The following is a 22214-nucleotide window of genomic DNA, read 5'->3' on the forward strand; positions in this document are numbered from 1 at the left end:
TTATGAGCTGTTTAACTTCCTGACATGAGCTCTGAGCATTAAAGCAAAGAACATATTTAAATAAAAACACAACAATTTATTTCCTAATCTTTTGAATGGTGTGTTTTTATGTCAATAACATCTATAGATAGAGTTACAAAGTAAAGAACATTTAGTATTTCCTCTGATTCTCATCCCTCCTGAGAGCCCAGGCCTCCGTACTTTGCTCTTCTTCTTTTCTGGCTGTCAGCATTATTTGCGTTGCTGCAGTAACGGCGTGTTTTCCTGCCGGATGATTTGTGACGGGGAATCTCTCTCTACTGTTTCCTGACTCGACATAACAAGCAGCTTTTTCCTCGTTAGAGACAAAACACAGTTTAAGCCAAGTTTCTGTTTTTAGCAGGATGACCTCAGCTCACCACCGCGCTGCGTCTTTAAAATAATACAAGTCAAGTTTGTGCTGCTGATTAAATGTCATTAGTTGTAGAAGCTGGTGTGACGCAGCTGCAGCTTCACAGAATCCATCACTTCCTGTCATACTGTGGGACAGCGAGTCAGTTAGGAAGGATATTAAACCTTAAGAGTTAAAGAGTTATACAGTTACAGAGTGTAATTGTATCTCAATAACTAACTCTGTATTCTGGCTCTTACTTGATTGAAGTGTTCAGATGTGATTATTTCCCACCAGGGAGGAACTCCCAGCTAACATGAGTCATGAACTGGCTCCATTGAAGGGAAACATTGGTATTTTCCCATGTTTTTGTATGGAACTGATTAATGGGGAGCAGTTTTTAAAGTAGGTCCAGTATTGAAAGAGAGCACTGCAGCATCCTTCATCTACGTTCTCTGAAGGTCTGTGGGAGACGCTGAAGTCACAGTTTCTGGTGTTCAGTGTTTCGTGCCTCAAAGATTATCAGGGCTGAATATTTAGAGTGAGATCGGCGAGAGATCAGAGTGAGATCGGAGAGGGATCGGAGAGAGAGATGAGAGATCAGAGAGGGATCAGAGAGATCGGAGAGGGATTAGAGAGATCGGAGAGAGATCAGAGTGAGATCGGAGAGGGATCGGGGAGAGAGATCGGAGAGGGATCAGAGAGAGATCGGAGAGGCATCAGAGAGAGATCGGAGAGAGATCGGAGTGAGATCAAAGAGAGATCAGAGAGAGATCGGAGTGAGATCTGAGAGACATCGGAGAGACATCGGAGTTCCTGTCAGTCACTTCAGCAGCAGGTTCACAGTCTGTATGTTCAGCAGCAGGTTCACGGTCTGTATGTGATCAATGGACGTGCTCACTGGGACGTCACCCTACACTTTGTGGACTACGGTTTGAAGCCTTGGTCTTGGTTTTTGTACTTCGGCATCTTGTTTTGGCCTTCATCAATCTTGCTTTGCCAGTTGCCATCTTATTTTTTGGCCCTTGCCATCAATTAACTTTGATGAAGTGAAAACACAAACTGTGAGTTAAAGTTGAAGCTTCATCATCTATTTTATTCTGATAGGATCAAAAGCTACTGAATGAACATCATTAGTGGTCTAGTGGTACGGCTTCCTAACAGAACACCAGAAGGTTGTGAGTTCAACACCAGAGCTGCACCATTGAGCCCCTGAGCACCTTCACCCTGAGCTGCTCAGAAAGACTGTCTGTAGTGAGTTCACTGTGAGTCTGGATAAGAGTCTGCTGAATTACCTGTAATGTAATCTGTTGAAGAAGATGTGACAGACTGAGAACACTCTCTTTATTTGTCCTGCTCATGTTGGAAACAGGATTATTGATCTTTCACAGCTGCAGCCAGTTAAAGTCCAATTCCACCATTTTCTTGTTTTCAGCATTTGTTAACTCTTGGTCTCATTAACAGGATGTTTCCCGTCGCTCTGCAGGAAGTTAATCAACAACGCTGTAATGCAAATGTTAACCAACACACATGGATGGTTCTGTTTTCTCAGTAAACTCTTTGGACAAAACATGTTTCACTAGTTTCTGACAAACATTTAAACAGTTTGAGTTTTAAACATCGTTATTGGACACAGTTCATCTTTATTAACTTTCTCTGCTGGATGTTGAAACAGTGTTTCTGGAGTTTGGACGCCCCCCAGTGGCTCAGTGGCTCCACTTTAAACTGGTTTAAACATTTCTAATACATATATTATATGTACGTATAATATATAACATATACATAAATATATTATACATATGTATGTATATTTTATATATTATACATATAATATACATATATTTGTATAATATATGTATAATATATAACATACATATATTATATATATTTATGTAATATATCATATATACATATATTATATATATATAATAATATATGTATATAACATACATACATATATTATATATAATATATAACATGAATACATATATTATATATATTTATGTATATGTTATATATTATATATACACATATTATATATATATATATATATATATATATATATATATATATATATATATATATAATATATGTACACCAGGAAGAGCTGCAGTTTGGCTTCATGTGATGAAACCTCTCAAATATTAACCTGCAGTCCGTGTCGCTGCACCGCAAGCTCAAACTTTTTTCTATACTATGTACTGTATATACTTATACTTATATAAGTATAAGTATATACTAATATATACTTGTACTATATACTCATACTATGTACTATATATACTTATACTATATAATATATACCTATATATACTTGTACTATATACTCATACTATGTACTATATACTTATACTTATATTCAAACAGCAGCTTTAATCCTCTCAAGGCAGATTTCAACTTTAAAATGAACTCTGAGTTTATCTGTGGGACCCTGACCCCACCCCCCCGAGAGACATTTAAACCACTCAAGCATTACTTTAAGAAATAATCAGATTTGTGTTTGTTGTAGTTTTGGACTATGAACCCTGAGCGAGGGGGGTGGGGGTGGGGGGGGGGGGGGGGTATGTGTGTGTGCCAGAGCGATGTGTGTGTGTCATAGCGAGGGGGTAGCTCTTAGTCTGCATCATGGCTCAGCTGGTAGAGTGCGTTCCGAACTTCTCGGAGGGTCGGGACAAACAGGTTTGTTTCATTTAAACGTTGTTTCTGAGGACAATGTAGAAATGTTATAGATTATTATAAATATTATAAATATTATAAATGTTTTAGATTATTATAAATATTATAGAATATTATAAATGTTATAGAAATATTCTCCAGCAGGAAAGATAGAACTGTACTTCAGGAAACCTTCCCATGAGTGGATTTTGTCCTCTTAACATTGCATAACATTCAGTTTTGCACAAAGCTGCACAAACCCCCTCTACAAGCAGCAGAGCTTTCATTTAATTTGGATATATTGTAGATATTATATTATAGATATATTTTTGCAAAACTTGCTTTTAGTTTTAATTACATTTTCTCCTATTGTGTTGATGTTGTGCACCAAAACCAACTATTATTATTATTATTATTATTATTATTATTAGGGCTGTCAAGAAAAGATTTATCTAATTAATTACAAGCTTTGTGATTTAATTCATCGCGATTAATTGCATATATCAATATTTGCTCTCGGAGCTCCGTGCGACGGGGCGGGGGGGGGAGGGGTTAGTTGTAAGATGAGTGAATCAATGAGTAGGCATTATATACTGGTCAACATGTCTTTTATTTCAATACCAATATCCAATATCTTGTTTGCCACAAAATAGCCTAACGTCTTTCATTGTACAATAAACAATCTCTTGTAGAACAAAACCAAGCAAAAGTCTCCTATGGCAACATAACAGTTTCATTTATCAACATGTAGTGAAACTTAACGGACCCATCGGCCTCTCAACACCTCTCACTTCTCCCTCAGCCAGCTGAGACAAACTAGCTTGTTTACATTCTAAGATGTCAAGGCTGCTCTCTTCTTTTGCATTATATTAGGTGATCGATGCGATCTCTGCAGCGATCTCCGGCACGACGGGCTGCAGCATGCTGGACGTCGACGCCGGCGTTTCCACCCACCGCACCGTGTACACATTTGTGGGGTCGCCGGAGGCCGTGGTGCAGGGGGCGCTGAACGCCGCGCGGCAGGCCTTCAGCCTCATTGACATGAGCAAACACTCAGGTGAGCAGGAAATACTGCACAGCAGGAAGTACTGCACAACAGGAAGTGTTAGACAAGAGGAAGTACTACACAGCAGGAAGTACTGCACAGTAGGAAGTAATACACAACAGGAAGTGCTGCACAGCAGGAAGTGTTAGACAACAGGAAGTACTGCACAGCAGGAAGTGTTAGACAGCAGGAAGTACTGCACAACAGGAAGTGTTAGACAAGAGGAAGTACTACACAGCAGGAAGTACTGCACAGTAGGAAGTACTACACAACAGGAAGTGCTGCACAGCAGGAAGTGTTAGACAACAGAAAGTACTGCACAGCGGGAAGTACTGCACAGCGGGAAGTACTGCACAATGGGAAGTCTTAGACAACGGGAAGTGTTTGACAACAGGAAGGATTACAAGCAGCTGACGTGTGTTACCTGTGCAGGTGAGCATCCTCGCACTGGAGCGCTAGACGTGTGTCCCTTCATCCCCGTCCAGAACGTCTCCATGGATGACTGCGTACACTGCGCCGAGGTCTTCGGAGAGAAGCTGGCAGAGATGCTGAACATCCCCGGTTAATAGTTATTATTAAGAACAATAATAATAATAATAATAATATCCATACAGCTACATTAGCACGGGGGCTAATTAGTACTTTATGTCATCACAGTGTATCTTTATGGAGAAGCTGCACAAAGAGAAACGAGGAGAAGTCTTCCGTCTGTCCGAGCCGGAGAGTACGAAGCTTTACCTGACAAGGTGAGACCTACTTCCTGTTCCTTTTTCTATCGATTAGTGATCTAAAACGAGGCATTGTGGGAAGTGTAGGAGACGAGGAACTGCTCTAGAAGTAAAGCAGGTTGAGTTAAAATCGGTAAAAGTACTAGAAAACGCAGGGCAATATATGATTAACGACGTATCTTAAATTAAGTAAGTAAGAATGTTAACTACTCCTGTCTTTTTTAAAATACAAACTTATTTACGTAATTTAAGTTAGGTAATAACTAGGGCTGTCAAGAGATTACAAAATTGTATCTAATTAATTACAAGTTTTGTGATTAATTAATCGAAATTAATCAAAATTAATCGAAATTAATTGCATATATCAATATTTGCTGTGAGAAGCATTTCAAAATATTCAAATGCATTTAGAAGATGAATCAATGAGCACCATTATAAACTGTTAACATGTCTTTTATTTCATTTATTTAATTTCTCCAATATCTTGTTTGTCACAATTATCTTAGACAACACAGACCAACAGTTTGACATAAAGTGTAATTTAAAATATGTCATAACATCTTTCATTGCACAATAAACAATATGTTTAAAGTTGTGTCTTTGACACTATGTATGAAGCCTCCGTTAGCCCCCTGTCCTCCACCACCTGCAGTCCGTTGCAATACATCTCTGATGGAGTTGTTAATGTGTAGACCAACTCATTCTGCGTCTGAACGCCTGATCGAGAGATGACGAGACGGGTCGCTCACTTTAGCATCAGCGGCGGCGCTAGCTAGCTCCGAGCTAGCTGCTAAGTGCTTTACGTTGAGGTGAAGTAAAGAGTCAAGGGGGGGGGGGGCATCTAAGAGCGTGATTAATCTGTGTTAATGTTTTTGTCGCGTTATTCTTTCTGTAATTAATTAATCGAAATTAATGCACTAATTCGACAGCCCGAGTGATAACGTTAACTATGTTACTTACATGAGCCAACTAAGTAAGTTAAAATAAGTCAACGTTGAGTTTCAGTCTCCTGGGTGAAGGTTCTGTGGTTTTTGTTAAAAATATGTTTGTTAAGTATGTGAGTTTAAACTACATCTCTTGACTTCCTCCTTTAATCCCGTCATAATTCCTACGCCAACTAGAGAGCGTCCTGCACGTCTCATGCTTGCGCTAGCGCACGTGGAACGTAATAGTTTGATGTCATATCTTTTTTTATATTTTCTGTCCTCCAGTTGAAGCATCCTGATTGGTTGCCTGACTTCGGCCCCTCCGTGTTTGTGCCATCGTGGGGCGCCACGGTAACCGGTGCTCGCAAGTTCCTCATCGCCTATAACGTGAACCTGATCGCCACCAAGGAGCAGGCGCACCGTATCGCGCTGGACATCCGGGAGCAGGGCCGCGGAAAAGACCAGGTGCATGCTGGGAGTTCTCAACTTGTATTTTAATGGGGGTTAGGGTTAGGACCGTTACTACATCATAATGCTGTCGGATATTTGTTTTATTTAGTACTAGTGTTGACTTAAAGTTGCAGCATTTTAGTCTTGTTCAACTCTTACATTTTTATAGTCAAAGAAACGTACCTATTTTAGTTGAATGTTACAAACATTATGAATGTTACAAGTGTTACGAGCGTTACGAACTTTATGAACGTGTACATGATGTTATGAACTTCATGAACATGTGCATGCCATTTAGACCTTTATGAACGCCTTCACTGACGTTGTGTGTTCCTCAGCCCGGCCGGCTGCAGAAGGTGCAGGGGATGGGCTGGTTCCTGGAGGAGGACAATATTGCTCAGGTGTCCACCAACATCCTGGACTACGAGCTGACACCCCTCCACGCCGTGCACCAGGAGGTCTGCGGTGTCGCTGAGGTCATTCTGAAATGTTATGTTTAAATATGCATATGAGACATTATGTAATGTATGACACCTCGTGATGAGGGGTTAGGTTTAATAATGATAGTTTTAATGGTGTGTGTGTGTTAATAATGACTTATAATGGGGGGGTACAGGCGCTGCAGCTGCCAGTGGTGGGATCCCAGCTGGTCGGGCTGGTTCCTCTGAAGGCTGTTCTGGACGCCGCCGACTTCTTCATCCACAAAGAGCGACTGTTCATCGTGGAGGAGGAGCACAAAGTCCGGCTGGTCAGGGACATGTTTAATTATCTTATACTGTATTATACACTGATGAGCCATAACATTATGACCACTGACAGGTGAAGTGAATAACATTGATTATCTCGTTACAATGGCACCCGGGGGGGAAATGTTTGGCAGCAAGTGAACACTTTGTCCTCACAGTTGATGTGTTGGAAGCACATGCAAGGAATGTTGGAATGTGCCAGGATGTAAGCGACTTTGACAAGGGCCAGATTGTGATGGCGAGACGAAGGTCAGAGCATCTCCAAAATTGCAGCTCTTGTGGGGTGTTCCCAGTCTGCAGTGGTCAGTACCCACCAAAAGGAAAACCGGTGAACCGGCGACAGGGTCATGAGGCCAAGGCTCATTGACGCACGTGGGGAGCGAAGACTGGCCCGTGTGGTCCGATCCAATAGAAGAGCTACTGTAGCTGGTTCTGTTAGAACGGTGTCAGAACACACAGTGCATCGCATCGTTTGCTGCGTAGCCGCAGACCGCTCAGGGTGCCCATGCTGCCCATGCTGCCCACCTACAATGGGCACGTGAGCATCAGAACTGGAAGCCTGGTCTGATGAATCACGTTTTCTTCTACATCATGTGGATGGCCCGGTGCGTGTGCGTCGCTTACCTGGGGAAGACATGGCACTAGGATGCACTCTGGGAAGAAGGCAAGCTGTTGGAGGCGGTGTGATGCTTTGGGCATCTGCTGGGAAACCTTGAGTCCTGCCATTCATGTGGATGTTACTTTGACACGTACCACCTACCTAAACATTGTTGCAGACCAAGTACACCCCTTCATGGAAACGGTATTCCCTAATGGCATCTTTCAGCAGGATAATTCACCCTGACACACTGCAACAATGCTTCAGGAATGGTTTGAGGAACGAGTTCAAGGTGTTTACTTAGCCTTCAAATGTGCTGGATGAACAAGTCCAATCCATGGAGGCCCCACCTCGCAATTTACAGGACTTAAAGGTTCTGCTGCTAATGTCTTGGTGCCAGATACCAAAGCACACCTTCAGAGGGCTAGTGGAGGCCATGCCTCGACGGGTCAGGGATGTTTTGGCCACAAAAGTGGACCTACACAATATTAGGCAGGTGGTCATAATGTTATGGCTGATCAGTGTATATTAATCTTATATAATATATAATATATTATATTACATTAAATTATCTTATATATTATATTATATATTAAATGTTCTTATATATTATATTAAATATTAAATGTATTTATCTTTTATATTATATCAATGTCTTCAGGTGATCAGTAAACTCGGCCTCGACTCTCTCGGCCCGTTCAACCCAAAGGATAGAATCATAGAGTGAGTATTAATACACAGTAAGAGTATTAATACACAGTAGGAGTATTTATAGTTAACTCTGTGTGTTACCTGTGCAGGTACATTGAAGGTAATTGTGTAAGTTGTTACCTGTGCAGGTACATGGTGAGGTCACCAGAGGACAGCCGTCTGGTGTCTCTGTCTCTGCAACAGTTTGTTTACAGTGTCGCCGCCCGCACGCCGGCGCCTGGAGGAGGATCAGTTTCTGCCGCCATCGCTGCTCTGGTACCAACAAACATAAAGTCTAATATCTACAAATACAAAGTTTAATCTCTATAAATATAAATAAACACCGCCTCTGTGTGCTGTAGGGGGCGGCGTTGGGTGCCATGGTGGGTCAGATGACGTACGGGAAGAGACAGTTTGAGAACCTGGACGGCGTGATGAGGCAGCTGATACCTCCATTTCATCAGGCCGTCAGCGAGCTGCTGCTCATGGTGGACGCCGACTCGTCTGCCTTCAACAGCTACATGGTGAGAACACTTTGTACGTCAGTGAACTGTACGATTTATTGGTGAACTGTACGACTTATTGTTGAACTGTACGACTTATTGTTGAACTCCACAATTTATTATTAAACAGCACGATTTCCTGTTGAAATGTTACAAAAAATGTTTTAAATGTTAAGATTTATTGTTGAACTTTACGACTTATTGTTGAAATATCACAATTTATTGTGGTAAATTCACAACTTTATTTTGAAATCTCCTTTTGTTGCAGACGGCGCTGAAGTTGCCAAAGAAAACCACAGAGGAAATAAAAAAGTGAAACTACTAATATGCAAAACATTTATAATCAGTACAGAGTTTAATGTTTATACTTTATACTCTATACTCTATAGTATAGATTATAGATGATAGAGTATAGATTATAGAGTATAGAGTCTATACTCTATACTCTATACTCTATAATCTTTAATAATAAAAATAATATATTTTATTTGGAGGCGCCTTTCAAGACACCCAAGGACACCGTACAAAATACAAGAGATAAAAACAGCAGGACATTGGAGAGCAAACAAACAACACCAGAGATATGGTTGAGACACAGGAAGAAAGCAATAAAGAGAAAAGGGGGGAGGGGAGGAGGATACAGGATGATTGATACTATAGAGAGTAGGCCAGTTTGAACAGGTGAGTTTTGAGTTGGGACTTGAATGTTGTAACAGTTTCGGACTGTCGGATGTGGGGAGGGACCCTGGCACCCATGGTGATGAGGTGTGATGTGGGGATCGTCAGTGTACCAGCTGAGGATGAGTGGAGGGAGCGGGAGGAGGTCTACTCCTGAAGGAGGTCACTTAGGTAGGTGGGGGCTAGTTTGTGAAGGGCTTTGTAGGTGAGCAGGATGTTTTTGTAGTTGATCCGGGATTGAACAGGGAGCCAGTGAAGTTTCAGGAGTATGGGGGTGATGTGTTCAGAGAATTTGGTGCGGGTCGTGATCCGAGCAGCGACGTTTTGGATGATTTGAAGTCGGTTGAGCAGTTTGGTTGGAAGGCCAGAGAGAACAGCATTACAGTAGTCGATCCGTGATGTCACAAAAGCGTGGACCAAGACTTCTGTACTGGATTGGGACAGGGACGGGCGGAGTCTGGAGATGTTGCGCAGGTGGAAAAAAGCAGTGTGGGTGATGTTCTTTATGTGGGGTACAAAGGAGAGGGTGCTGTCCAGAGTGACAACAAGGCTCTTGACTTGACTGAAGAACGGTACGGAGAAGCCATCGATGATGAAGTTTGGGGCAGTGGAAGTTTGTGTTTTGGATAAAGTGCTTTTGGAGCCGATGAGAAGGGCCTCGGTTTTGTCGCCATTGAGTTTCAGTGGTGAGGGATGTGGGCGGGAGGGCAGTGGTGGGTTTTGTAGAAATGTAGACCTGAGTGTCATCGGCATAACAGTGAAAGTGGACATTGTGGTGGCGGAGGATTGTGCCAAGGGGAAGGAGGTAGATAATGAACAATAGTGGACCCAGTACTGACCCCTGGGGGACACCCCGTGAAACAACACCTGGACCTGTGGTTGCTCAGTTGCACATATTGTTGTCTGTTGTAGAGATAAGATGAAAACCAGGAAAGGGTTAGGGTTAGGGTTAGAGATGGGGAACTCTGCAACAGTGAGGTTAGAGGGAGTAAGACCAGTGCAGCAGATTAAATCCAGTATGTGACCTTTGTTATGCGTTGGGAAGTTGACATGCTGTGTGATACCAAGACATTCAAGAAGTGAAGTGAAGTCATTGGCATGAGCACTGGAAGGGTCGTCGATATGGATGTGAAAGGATGACAGTGGGGGACATCACACAGACAGATGTTAAAAGTTAGAAGAAGATAGTTCAGTGAGAAAAACAGCAGAGGTTTTAGGAGGTCTGTAGATGGTAACAATAATGATGGATGCAGAGCCAGTGAGTTTCACAGCTAGGCATTCAAAAGAAGAATGATGGGGTACAGTGATAGCATTGACTTTAATGATCTCACGATAGAGCACAGCAAGATCACCCCCTCTCCCGGTAGCACAGGGTTTACTGAAGAAGGTGAAGTATAGATTATAGATGATCCAGTATAGATTATGGATTATAGAGAATAGAGTCTATACTCTATAATCCATAATCTATACTCTATCATCTATAATCTATACTCTACACTCTATACTCTATTATTTATAATCTATACTATATAATCTATACTCTATACTCTATTATCTATACTCTATACTCTATACTCTATTATATATACTCTATAATCTATACTCTACACTCTACATTCTATAATCTATACTCTATTATCTATACTAAATACTATATACTCTATAATCTATACTCTATTATCCATACTCTATACTCTATTATCTATACTCTATACTCTATAATCTATACTCTATAATCCATACTCTATATTATATTATATATAATCTGTAATCTATACTCTATTTTCTATAATCTATTCTCTATAATCTATACTATATACTCTATAATCTGTCATCTATAATATATATTCTTTAATCTGTAATATGTCATAATCTGATCAGGAGGGAGACTGCGATGCAGGAGGGTCTGCAGAGGGCGGTGAGCGTGCCCTTGGCTCTGGCTGACAGGATCAGCGTCCTCTGGGCGCCTCTTAAAGAAATGGTCATCTACGGAAACATCGCCTGCAAATCAGACGCTCAGGTGAGAAAACCACCTGAAACACCTGATCACAAATCAGAATAATTTTACTTCATTAAATGAGATGAAATAAGTGAATTTACCAAATTTTCAAACTTAAACCTTTATTTAATGTTTGTGTTCTGAAAATAAAACCTTTAATATGACGTTTGTGTTTTCAAAATAAAAGCTTTAATTTGAAGTTTGTGTCTTCAGGTGGCAGCTAAAGCTTTGGAGACAGCTGTTTTTGGTGCGTATTACAACATCACCATCAACCTCAAAGACATCACCGATGACGCCTTCAAGATGGCCGTAAGTGCCCCCCATGGTCTTTAAGCGACGCTTGTTTAAATAAAGTTTGGTAATCTTTTATTTTGTTGTGCTACAGACTCAGAAGAGAGCGGCGGTGTTGCTGCAGGAAGCAAAAGAGAGCGCCGCCGCCGTGCTGCTCGCTGCTGACGACAGGAAGTGAATTTATCTTCTTCTTCTACAACTTTTAACCTCAGAATCTGGGACTGAGTGATCATCAACTTTCGGTTTTGACACAAAATGTTATTTACTGGATTAAAACATAAAACATATCTTTATATTTGTATAATTATTTAGCTTTATTGAAAACTTTAATTTACTTTAAGAATTTAATGAATCAATACAAACAACACTAATAGATTGATAACTGAAGAAATAAAATGTTCATTATAACAATAATAAATCAATTTCATTTTATTGTCTTTTTGTTATCTGGGAGGAAACAGTTGCAGGGTACCGAAAGACTAGAAGTCCAGAAATGCTGAAGGCTTTGGGTGTTGAGGGGCTGTCTTGGTTGACACGCCTCGTCAACATTGCATGGAAGTCTGGGACAGTGCCTAGGGGTTGGCAGACCGGGGTGGTGGTTCCACTATTTAAAAAGGAGGACCAGAGAGTGTGTGCCAACTACAGGGGTATCACCTTGGTAAAGTCTACTCCAAGGTACTGGAAAGGAGGGTTCGGCCAGTAGTCGAACCTCTGATTGAAGAGGAACAATGCGGATTCCGTCCTGGTCGTGACCAACGGACCAACTCTTCACTATCGCAAGGATCCTGGAGGGGGCTTGGGAGTACGCCCATCCGGTCTACATGTGTTTTGTGCATCTGGAGAAGGCGTATGACCGCGTCCCCTGGGTGATACTGTGGGAGGTGCTGCGGGAGTATGGGGTGAGGGGGTCACTTCTGAGGACCATCCAATCCCTGTACGGCCAAAGCGAGAGTTGTGTCCGGATACTCGGCAGTAAGTCGGACTCGTTCTCAGTGAATGTTGGCCTCCGCCAGGGCTGCGCTTTATCACCAATCCTGTTCGTGATTTTCATGGATAGGATATCGAGGCGTAGTCGTGGAGGAGAGGGGTTGCAGTTCGGTGAGGATCTCATCGCTGCTCTTTGCAGATGATGTGGTCCTTATGGCATCATCGGTCTGTGACCTTCAACAGTCACTGGATCGGTTTGCAGCCGAGTGTGAAGCGGTTGGGATGAGGATCAGCACCTCAAAATCTGAGGCCATGGCTCTCAGCAGGAAACCGGTGGATTGCCTACTCCGGGTAGGGAATGAGCCTTTACCCCAAGTGAAGGAGTTCAAGTACCTCGGGGTCTTGTTCGCGAGTGAGGGGACGATGGAGCGAGAGATTGGCCGGAGAATCAGAGCAGCGGGGGCGGTACTACAGTCACTTTACCACCCCGTTGTGACGAAAAGAGAGCTGAGCCAGAAGGCAAAGCTCTCAATCTACCGGTCGATCTTTGTTCCTACCCTCACCTATGGTCATGAAGGCTGGGTCATGACCGAAAGAACGAGATCACGGGTACAAGCGGCCGAGCTGAGAGGAGACCCCGGGGAAGACCCAGGACTCGGTGGAGAGATTATATCTCCTCACTGGCCTGGGAACGCCTCAGGATCCCCCAGTCGGAGCTGGAGGATGTGGCCTGGAGAAGGGAAGATTGGGGTTCCTTACTGGAGCTGCTGCCACCACGAACCGATCCCGGATAAGCGGTAGACGATGGATGGATGTCTTTTTGTTTAAGTAATTCAGTTTTGCTGTAAAACCATCTTAATTATTCTTAATCTGACATTTTCTAATATAAAGAAGACAAATTGTGTATTTTAGTATAAATCCAACCAAACTGTGAAATAAACTACTCTCCTATATTTTCCATAATGCAACAGCACCGTCCCTGCCCACATCTGTTTGCTGCTCTCATTAATGAGTATATTTGACCTCATGAAGGGTATGAAATGTGAAATGTGTAGTGCAGCTCGCTGCCACAAGGGGGCAGCACACCTGACACACCTGCAGCCGATCGTCTCTCAGGTGTCTCAGCAGGTGTTTAACAACATTCCTGTCAGGCAGAGGTCCAGCCATTCACAAATGTTTAACTCTAAAAATGAAAAGGTCTTTTTAACATCCAATTTTCTTGAAATTAAATGAGGGAATGTGCAGTTAGGATTTATTTTTATTATGATTTACTATTTAGGGGGAAGTTTGGTGTGGTCAGACTGTTCCACACCAAACTACATTCAAAAATGTAGAAATGCTATGTTTTTTTGCCGTGGTAAGTTAACCTTGTAAAACCTTATTAAGAGCGTTTAGGTATCAATACGACCCAGTACAGTTCATCCAAAAACCTCCATGACAACAAGTAGTTCTTAGAACATTTTTGCTCACTATGTAAAGTCACTGAAGTGAAGGAATGTAAAAGTACCTGTTTTTTTAATAGAGTTTGGTGTGAAGTATGTCTGGTCGAGAACATGATAAATCAGTAAAAATAATCTGTTCTATGATGAAAACAAAACAACTGATCTCCGTTGAATGTTTTCTGGCAACTTGTTAAACCTTGTAAAAAATCATTTAAGAGCTTATGTATCGATACAAGCATTCATCACAAGATTTCGTTGAGCATTTACTTGGAAAATATGCAGCAACCCTAAATCAACTTAAACTGCAGATTTTTAAATGAGTTTGGTGTGAAGTCGTGATGATGAGGAAAAGCCCATAGAACATGTGTCACTGTTAAGTATCCTACTGAAGGCGAACACCTTAAACAGAGCGGATTTTGATGATTTGACAGAGTTTGGTGTGTGAGGTAAAGACTGTTTTACAGCTCGCTGTGTGTTTTACGAAGATGAAAACATTTCCAGCTGGACAGGAAGTGAAGTGTTTGCTCAAGTTTCCTGCAGCTTCTCCACTTCCTGTTCTGGGTCAGAGGTCACAGTCAGACGCTGACTCAGCAGGAAGTTTGTGAGTTTGTGTCGGACCTCCTCAGTTTGTCATTATTTTATTATATATATTATATTAAAGCGCATATTGTATATTATATATATATATATATAATATACAATATGTACTTTAAGTGCATATAATAATATAATATATTCTATATATATATATATATATATATTATATTATATATATATTCCATCCATCCATCGTCTACCGCTTATCCGGGGTCGGGTATATATATATTATATTTTTATATGCACTTAAAGCACATATTGTATATTATATATATATATATATTCCTTATTGCTCTAATCCTTATTTTTATGTTGGATGTTTTTTGGTATGTCATTTATTAATATTATAATAATACTATATTTAATTTAATCCCCCTTTTCAAACAGGGGAACCACCACCCCAGTCTGCCACCCCCTAGGGACATGAAAAATATTATACATACAAACAATACTTTTAATTTTAATTGTATCTATTAATATTTTGTGTATTATCATATTAATATAATGTATATTATATAATAAACACAGTATATATTATAGGCTATCATACGTAATAATGCAGATAGTATAACTGTGATATTAATAAATAAAATATACTTTTTTAAACCATTTAAATGCAAATATCACATATTTTGCGATAAATTATAATATAATATAAAATAATAATGCAGATATTTTAGATTATTGGTCATTTATAAGACGCTCTTATCCAGAGTGACCTACAGTGAACTAACTACAGGGACAGTCTCCCTTGAGCAACTTGCTCAGTGGCTCAATGTTGGCAGCCCTGGTATTGGACTCACAACCTTCTGGTGTTTGGAAGGTGTAACACCAGACCACTAGGCGGTGATGTGATATTAATTAATAAAGAATACGAAATAAAAGACTGGTACAAAGTGCAGTACAGTTAAAACATTAAATATTTTATGACAACATGAAAAATAGAAATAAAATGTTTTAACAAAATAATTATATTAATAATTATATTAATGTGTAACAGGCTTATATTTTATTAATGGTGACGTTGTCCTCACAGCGTGCTGAAGCGGCTCAGAGCTCCTCGCAGCTTATCAGCAATCTGACCAATCACAGAGCAGAAAACAGGTGATGTCACAGACCAATCACAGAGACTTGCATATATTATATATTTTCATATGGTTTCACAGTTATAGGTAGTCTGCCCCACCCCCTCACCTGTTGGTAGAAAGTCACCTGCTGCTCCAGGTAAAGCTGCATCACTCTGTTGTAGTCATAGATACGGTTACTATGGAAATGATTCATCTCAGCTGGAAGATAAACAACAAATCTGTGTTGAAATCAGAAGGAAAGCTAGTTAACGTTAGCTGTGAGAGCAGTTAGATGTGAGCAGTTAGCTGTGAGCCGTTAGCTGTGAACCGTTAGCTGTGAGCAGTTAGCTGTGAGCCGTTAGCTGTGAACCGTTAGAGCAGTTAGCTGTGAACCGTTAGCCGTTAGAGCAGTTAGCTGTGAACCGTTAGAGCAGTTAGCTGTGAACCGTTAGCCGTTAGAGCAGTTAGCTGTTAGAGCAGTTAGCTGTGAGCAGTTAGGTGTGAGCCGTTAGCTGTGAACCGTTAGCTGTTAGAGCAGTTAGCTGTGAGCAGTTAGCTGTGAGCCGTTAGCTGTGAACCGTTAGCTGTGAGCCGTTAGCTGTGAGCAGTAGGGTGTGAACATATATATATATATATATATATATATATATATATACACATACATACATACATAATGTATATGTGGTGTTACCCTGCAGAGAGTGGCTCATGCAGCTCAGTCGATGGTTCATGATTTTCTTCTCGTTGTTGTTTATTTTTCCTGCAGAAATCAGACGATCAGTGTCCCTCAGCTTCTCTGCTGCAGCCTGAACACAGAGATCCCCTCCTCAGTAACATCATCAACCCCTCACAGAGAGACCCCTCACAGAGAGACCCCCCCCCTATTACAGGTGAGTGCATGAAGGTGTTACCTTGTGTACAGCAATGATTTCTGGGAAACATCCCAGCAGGTTCTTGTACTCGCTGTTCGTCTCCAACAGGAAGTGAAGATCCTTCTGAGGCTGAGTCAAAGGTCACCAGAGGTCAGAAAATGTTTATATATTTATATATATATATATATAAATTATCATTTATATAACAGGTGTGTTTACCTGCTGTGTGACGATCTCTGCGATCTGCTCGTAGGTTTGTCCAGCTGCTGTCAGAGCGTTCGTTAACGTCTCCTCTCCTGAAATATCCTTTGATTATTATTCATATTAAATATATTCTATATAAAAATAATATTTATTATTATTATTATTAATAAATAATTAACATTATTACTATAGTAATAATGTTAATATTAACAATAATAACCCTGTCTCCTCCCTGTCTGTCTCCTTCCTCCCTCTCTCCTCCCTCCCTCCCTCTCTCCTCCCTTCCTGTCTCCTCCCTCTCTGTCTCCTCCCTGTCTGTCTCCTTCCTCCCTCTCTCCTCCCTCCCTCTCTCCTCCCTCTCTGTCTCCTCCCTCTCTGTCTCCTTCCTCCCTGTCTCCTTCCTCCCTGTCTCCTCCCTTCCTGTCTCCTTCCTCCCTGTCCCCTCCCTTCCTGTCCCCTCCCTTCCTGTCTCCTCCCTTCCTGTCTCCTCCCTTCCTGTCTCCTCCCTCTCCGTCTCCTCACCTGGATATTTGCTGCTGATGAAAACAGCTGACAGATTCCTGAAGGCTTGACCGATCCGCTCGTACTCTTTGGGCAGGGCTGAGCACACACATACAGATTAATATATACACATATATATATATATATATATGTGTATAAGTATATATAAACCGTGTGTATAAGTACGTACGTCCGGTGCAGCGTTTCCAGTGTGTGTGTCCGACGTCCAGTAGCTCTTTGACTCCGTCATCCATCGACTTTGTAAACCGACTGTAGAGCTCACACTTGTGTTCACTGCTTACACACACACACACACACACACACACACAAACACACATTAACACACACTTTGGCTGTAATTTCTCAGTAAGAGACATTGAGTAACGTACACCTCGGTGGCCTCTCTCTCCGCGGCGTCGGGGTCAATCAGGCTGAACATCATCGGTCCCACCGTCTCGTCTCTTTCCGCCTTCCTCTTTCCCGCCTTCCACTCCTGAAACAACAAACAGCCAATAAGCTGCGAGGAGGCTTTGCTAGCTGCGTGCAGATTGGGTGGGGGCGGGGCTTAACCTGCCTTCTCGTCTCTGAAGGTGAGGAAGAGCTGAAAGACGTCGCTCTGAGAGACGACCGGGTGACGGCACATCCTGGTCATCCAGGCCTGCAGCTGCTCCATCCTCCCCCTGATGAAGTCCACCTCAAACCTGCCTGAAAACACAGCCAAAAACTCAAACACACTCTGATGAAGTCCACCTCAAACCTGCCTGAAAGCTCAGGGAAACACTCACCTGTCACCTGTTTGTCGGGCAGTGACGGGATTGGCAGAGCAGAGCCGAACTTCTCCAGCAGACGCTCGTACAACCAATCAAAATGCTTGTAGCGATGATTGACAGGTCTGTTTGTTGTCTGAAGGAAGACGTTAAGAGATTAGTACTGTAGTAGTACTGAGTATTGATGTAGTAGTACTGAGTATTAATGTAGTAGTACTGAGTATTAATGTAGTAGCACTGAGTATTAATGTAGTAGCACTGAGTATTAATGTAGTAGTACTGAGTATTAATGTAGTAGCACTGAGTATTAATGTAGTAGTACTGAGTGTTAATGTAGTAGCACTGAGTATTAATGTAGTAGTACTGAGTGTTAATGTAGTAGCACTGAGTATTAATGTAGTAGTACTGAGTATTAATGTAGTAGTACTGAGTATTAATGTAGTAGCACTGAGTATTAATGTAGTAGTACTGAGTGTTAATGTAGTAGTACTGAGTATTAATGTAGTAGCACAGAGTGTTAATGTAGTAGCACTGAGTAGTAATGTAGTAGTACTGAGTATTAATGTAGTAGCACTGAGTGTTAATGTAGTAGTACTGAGTAGTAATGTAGTAGTACTGAGTATTAATGTAGTAGTACTGAGTAGTAATGTAGTAGTACTGAGTATTAATGTAGTAGTACTGAGTATTAATGTAGTGGTACTTGTAGTAGTAGTACAGTGTATTATTGTAGTAGTACAGTGTGTTACTGTAGTATTACTCTTACGTTGGGAGTAACTTGATACTCAATGAAGCTCTTCAGTCCGTACAGTTTGGACTCTTTCTTCGGATCGGCGATCAAACAGTCGAGAGGAACCGACGGATAGAGCCACACCGCACCCACCTCTCCCATCTGATTGGACGATGAACAGGAGCCAATGAGAGTGCAGCGATCACCAAGAAGAGTTACCAAAAAGGTGGATTACTCACGTAGACAGGAAGTCTGTCTCTGCTGTCAGCAGGAGGTTTGGCCAACAAGAAAACCTCAGGGCTTGGACCTTTGGAGAACGGAAACCTGAGAACACACAAGAATACGGCTGGACTCTACTTAATTCTACTGGACTCTACGGGGCTCTACTTGACTCTCCCAAGCTCTACTGGACTCTACCGGGCTCTACTGGACTCTATTTAATTCTACTGGACTCTACTTAATTCTACTGGACTCTACTTAATTCTACTGGACTCTACCGGGCTCTACTGGACTCTATTTAATTCTACTGGACTCTATTTAATTCTACTGGACTCTACTTAATTCTACTGGACTCTACAGGGCTCTACTGGACTCTACCGGGCTCTACTGGACTCTATTTAATTCTACTGGACTCTACTTAATTCTACTGGACTCTACCGGGCTCTACTGGACTCTATTTAATTCTACTGGACTCTACTGGACTCTACCAAGCGCTACTGGACTCTACCAAGCTCTACTGGACTCTACCAAGCACTACTGGACTCTACCATGCGCTACTGGACTCTACCAAGCTCTACTGGACTCTACCAAGCGCTACTGGACTCTACCAAGCGCTACTGGACTCTACCAAGCTCTACTGGACTCTACCATGCGCTACTGGACTCTACCAAGCTCTACTGGACTCTACCAAGCGCTACTGGACTCTACCAAGCTCTACTGGACTCTACCAAGCTCTACTGGACTCTACCAAGCTCTACTGGACTCTACCAAGCGCTACTGGACTCTACCAAGCTCTACTGGACTCTACCATGCGCTACTGGACTCTACCAAGCGCTACTGGACTCTACCAAGCTCTACTGGACTCTAGTGGACCCTACTAGACTCGACTGTGTGGATGTTTTTACTTGTTGAGGGAGATCTTCACAGAGGGCCCGTGGGTGCTCCGTCCTGAAGCCCCTCCCTCCTCGTTCGCTTGGTCGTCACCACGGTAACCACCCACCGATTGGTCGTCCCAGTCGTCGTCCCACTCGCCGTCATCGTCCTCACCGGCTGCCGGGGACCGGAAACGGTATTTTATTTAATGTGGAGGACGTAAAAACCAACTGTTTCCCAACAAACATTAAACTTCTGAACTTATTTAAAAACATTTCTGCTGAAAATACTTTTTAAACTCGAGTTAGAAGTAATGCGTCACCTTCGAATCCCCGACTGTCACTGACAAAAGCCCCGGCCCAGGAGCCGCCACCATCCCCAACCTGAAACACAACAATAACAACATCAAGCAGCAAGAGCCCGACACTGAACTGTGGAGGTTAGGTGTCTCTTTGTAGAACCTGTAAATATTAAGTTACCTGCTCACCTGTAAATATTCTTCAGGTACGAGTCCTATTTGTCCGCTGGAGTTCTGGGCCTGGATCCAGCCTCCACCCACAGTCTGCTCACACACATTAGGACATACATATATATATATGTATATGTGTGTGTGTGTGTATATATATATATATAATATATGTAATATATATATAATATATATATTTTATATATTTTATATATATATATATTTTATATATATATATATATATATATATGTACGTACCTGGTCGAGCACGGAGACCGCCTCTCCCTGTCTGACCGACAGCTCGTTGTTTCCTGGTTCGGCTGTGAAGTCGTACAGAACTTCAGCCTGAAACACAAACAAACTCAAATATAAATTCATAAAGATATTAAAAGTTCCTCCTCTGACAATAAAAACATGTAATATTGCAGCTCTGAAGTCATAGTACTCACAAGTAGAGTAAAGCCTGAGTGTGTTTGAGAGGAAAGTCTGGTTATCAGTAAGCCTAACTTCCTGTTACACACCAGACTCCATAGACATTTTACACCATGCTAAAGGTTTTCATTGTTTAACACAAAATATGTAATAACATTTGACATATTTCACTTTAGTTAGCTTTGATAAAAGTTTCTGTTTCTTCTTTGGTCATTTTCTTCCTGAGATAATTCATAATACCACGACAGAATTTGTCTAATAACATTTTAATAATATATCTACAAGTTTACAGGGGAAATAATTACTTTAAATTACTTTAAATGACCATTTTTGTTATTTTCATTGCTACCAGACATTTTATATATGTTTTGTGTTTTCCTTTTTTAATTAGTTTTTGCTGCTTTGTTGTTTAGAAAATATATAACCCCTAAAGATAATATACCCTTACTATAGTTTAATATATCTATAAATGACTGCAGTAGAAAGGTGAATTTATAATAATATTTAAATCTCGACAGATGTTTTTAATATTAATTAATTATTTAATTATCAGCCTTCATAGCATTTCTTAATATTTCTGCAGGTTTGCGCTCGTTAAACAGGTTTCTGTAAAGTTGTGGCGGTTATTTTTCTTACGTAAGACAGTAACACCCAAAGAGCATTTTGTAATGATAATATTTCAACACATCTGAAGTACAAAACCGAGTTTTACTTTAATATTTCGGTGTTTTCCCTCATTTGAAAGCTTCATGATATTCCTACCAGACTCCTATAGCATTTAACATGAGTTTAGTACATGATCTATGTACATGTTTTCACTGTTAAACGAACAGTTTCTGTCGTTTTATGGTATTTTCCTTTCATGAGGAAACATTGAATCCTCCTAGAGAGATGTTCTGTCACTTTGATTTGATTTAAATAATAATTCTTAACGTTTAAACGGAACATTTACTGATAGCTTGAATTGACTAATTTCTCTACGGACTTCCTGCAGGGCTGGCAGCGAGCAGTCGGCTCCGAAGTAAAGCAGCATCAGCTTTAGCATTAGCATTAGCATTAGCTGCCACAGGTGAGTGGTCTTACCTGTAGAGCCATCACAGCAGCAGCTTCTTATTCTTTATTTTATTAAAGTGTCATTCTGTCAGCCTCCAACCTGCCACTTCTTCTTCTTCTGTGTCAAGGTAGTAACAATGACCGACACAACTTCCTGTGCTCCATTTCAAAATAAAAGCATCGATTTTAAGAATCAGGTCAATATTGTTTCTCATTTTTTAAATTTAATTTGAATAGCTCCAACAATATAAAAATAAAACGGCATGGAACAAAAAGCAAAATTGTGTTTGTTAAATAAATTATTATTATTATTATTTAACAAAATAATTATTAAAATAATATAGTAAATAATTACAATAATTATATTTCTGAGTAACATGAAGAAATG

General features: G+C 41.1%; 2 protein-coding genes across 3 annotated transcripts; one reads left to right on the forward strand and one right to left on the reverse strand.

The window, feature by feature from the left end:
• Positions 1-2995: 2995 nt before the first annotated feature.
• Positions 2996-12031, forward strand: ftcd (formimidoyltransferase cyclodeaminase). The gene is made up of 14 exons (XM_029427089.1): positions 2996-3049; positions 3899-4082; positions 4503-4631; positions 4728-4816; positions 6010-6189; positions 6513-6650; positions 6791-6922; positions 8180-8241; positions 8358-8484; positions 8571-8732; positions 8980-9023; positions 11271-11409; positions 11602-11697; positions 11774-12031. The coding sequence occupies exons 1-14, from the start codon at positions 2996-2998 to the stop codon at positions 11855-11857; spliced, it is 1620 nt and encodes a 539-aa protein (XP_029282949.1). The 3' UTR covers positions 11858-12031.
• Positions 12032-15547: 3516 nt separating this feature from the next.
• LOC115005337 (sorting nexin-9-like) lies at positions 15548-21987 on the reverse strand. Of its 2 annotated transcripts, none has more exons than XM_029427110.1 (17): positions 21857-21987; positions 20600-20686; positions 20363-20437; positions 20198-20258; positions 19908-20052; positions 19023-19107; positions 18820-18945; positions 18075-18192; positions 17864-17994; positions 17679-17782; positions 17480-17583; positions 17311-17388; positions 16804-16880; positions 16624-16713; positions 16404-16518; positions 15840-15931; positions 15548-15723 (listed from the first exon to the last, which is right to left on the reverse strand). In XM_029427110.1, the coding sequence occupies exons 1-17, from the start codon at positions 21866-21868 to the stop codon at positions 15676-15678; spliced, it is 1548 nt and encodes a 515-aa protein (XP_029282970.1). In that variant the 5' UTR covers positions 21869-21987; the 3' UTR covers positions 15548-15675. The 2 variants fall into 2 exon arrangements, with proteins under 2 accessions (XP_029282970.1, XP_029282969.1); XM_029427109.1 differs by having other exon boundaries at positions 16383-16518.
• Between the last annotated feature and the right edge of the window lie 227 nt (positions 21988-22214).

Source organism: Cottoperca gobio, unplaced genomic scaffold (assembly GCF_900634415.1).
Source record: "Cottoperca gobio unplaced genomic scaffold, fCotGob3.1 fCotGob3_293arrow_ctg1, whole genome shotgun sequence".
Classification (NCBI taxonomy): Eukaryota; Metazoa; Chordata; class Actinopteri; order Perciformes; family Bovichtidae; genus Cottoperca; species Cottoperca gobio.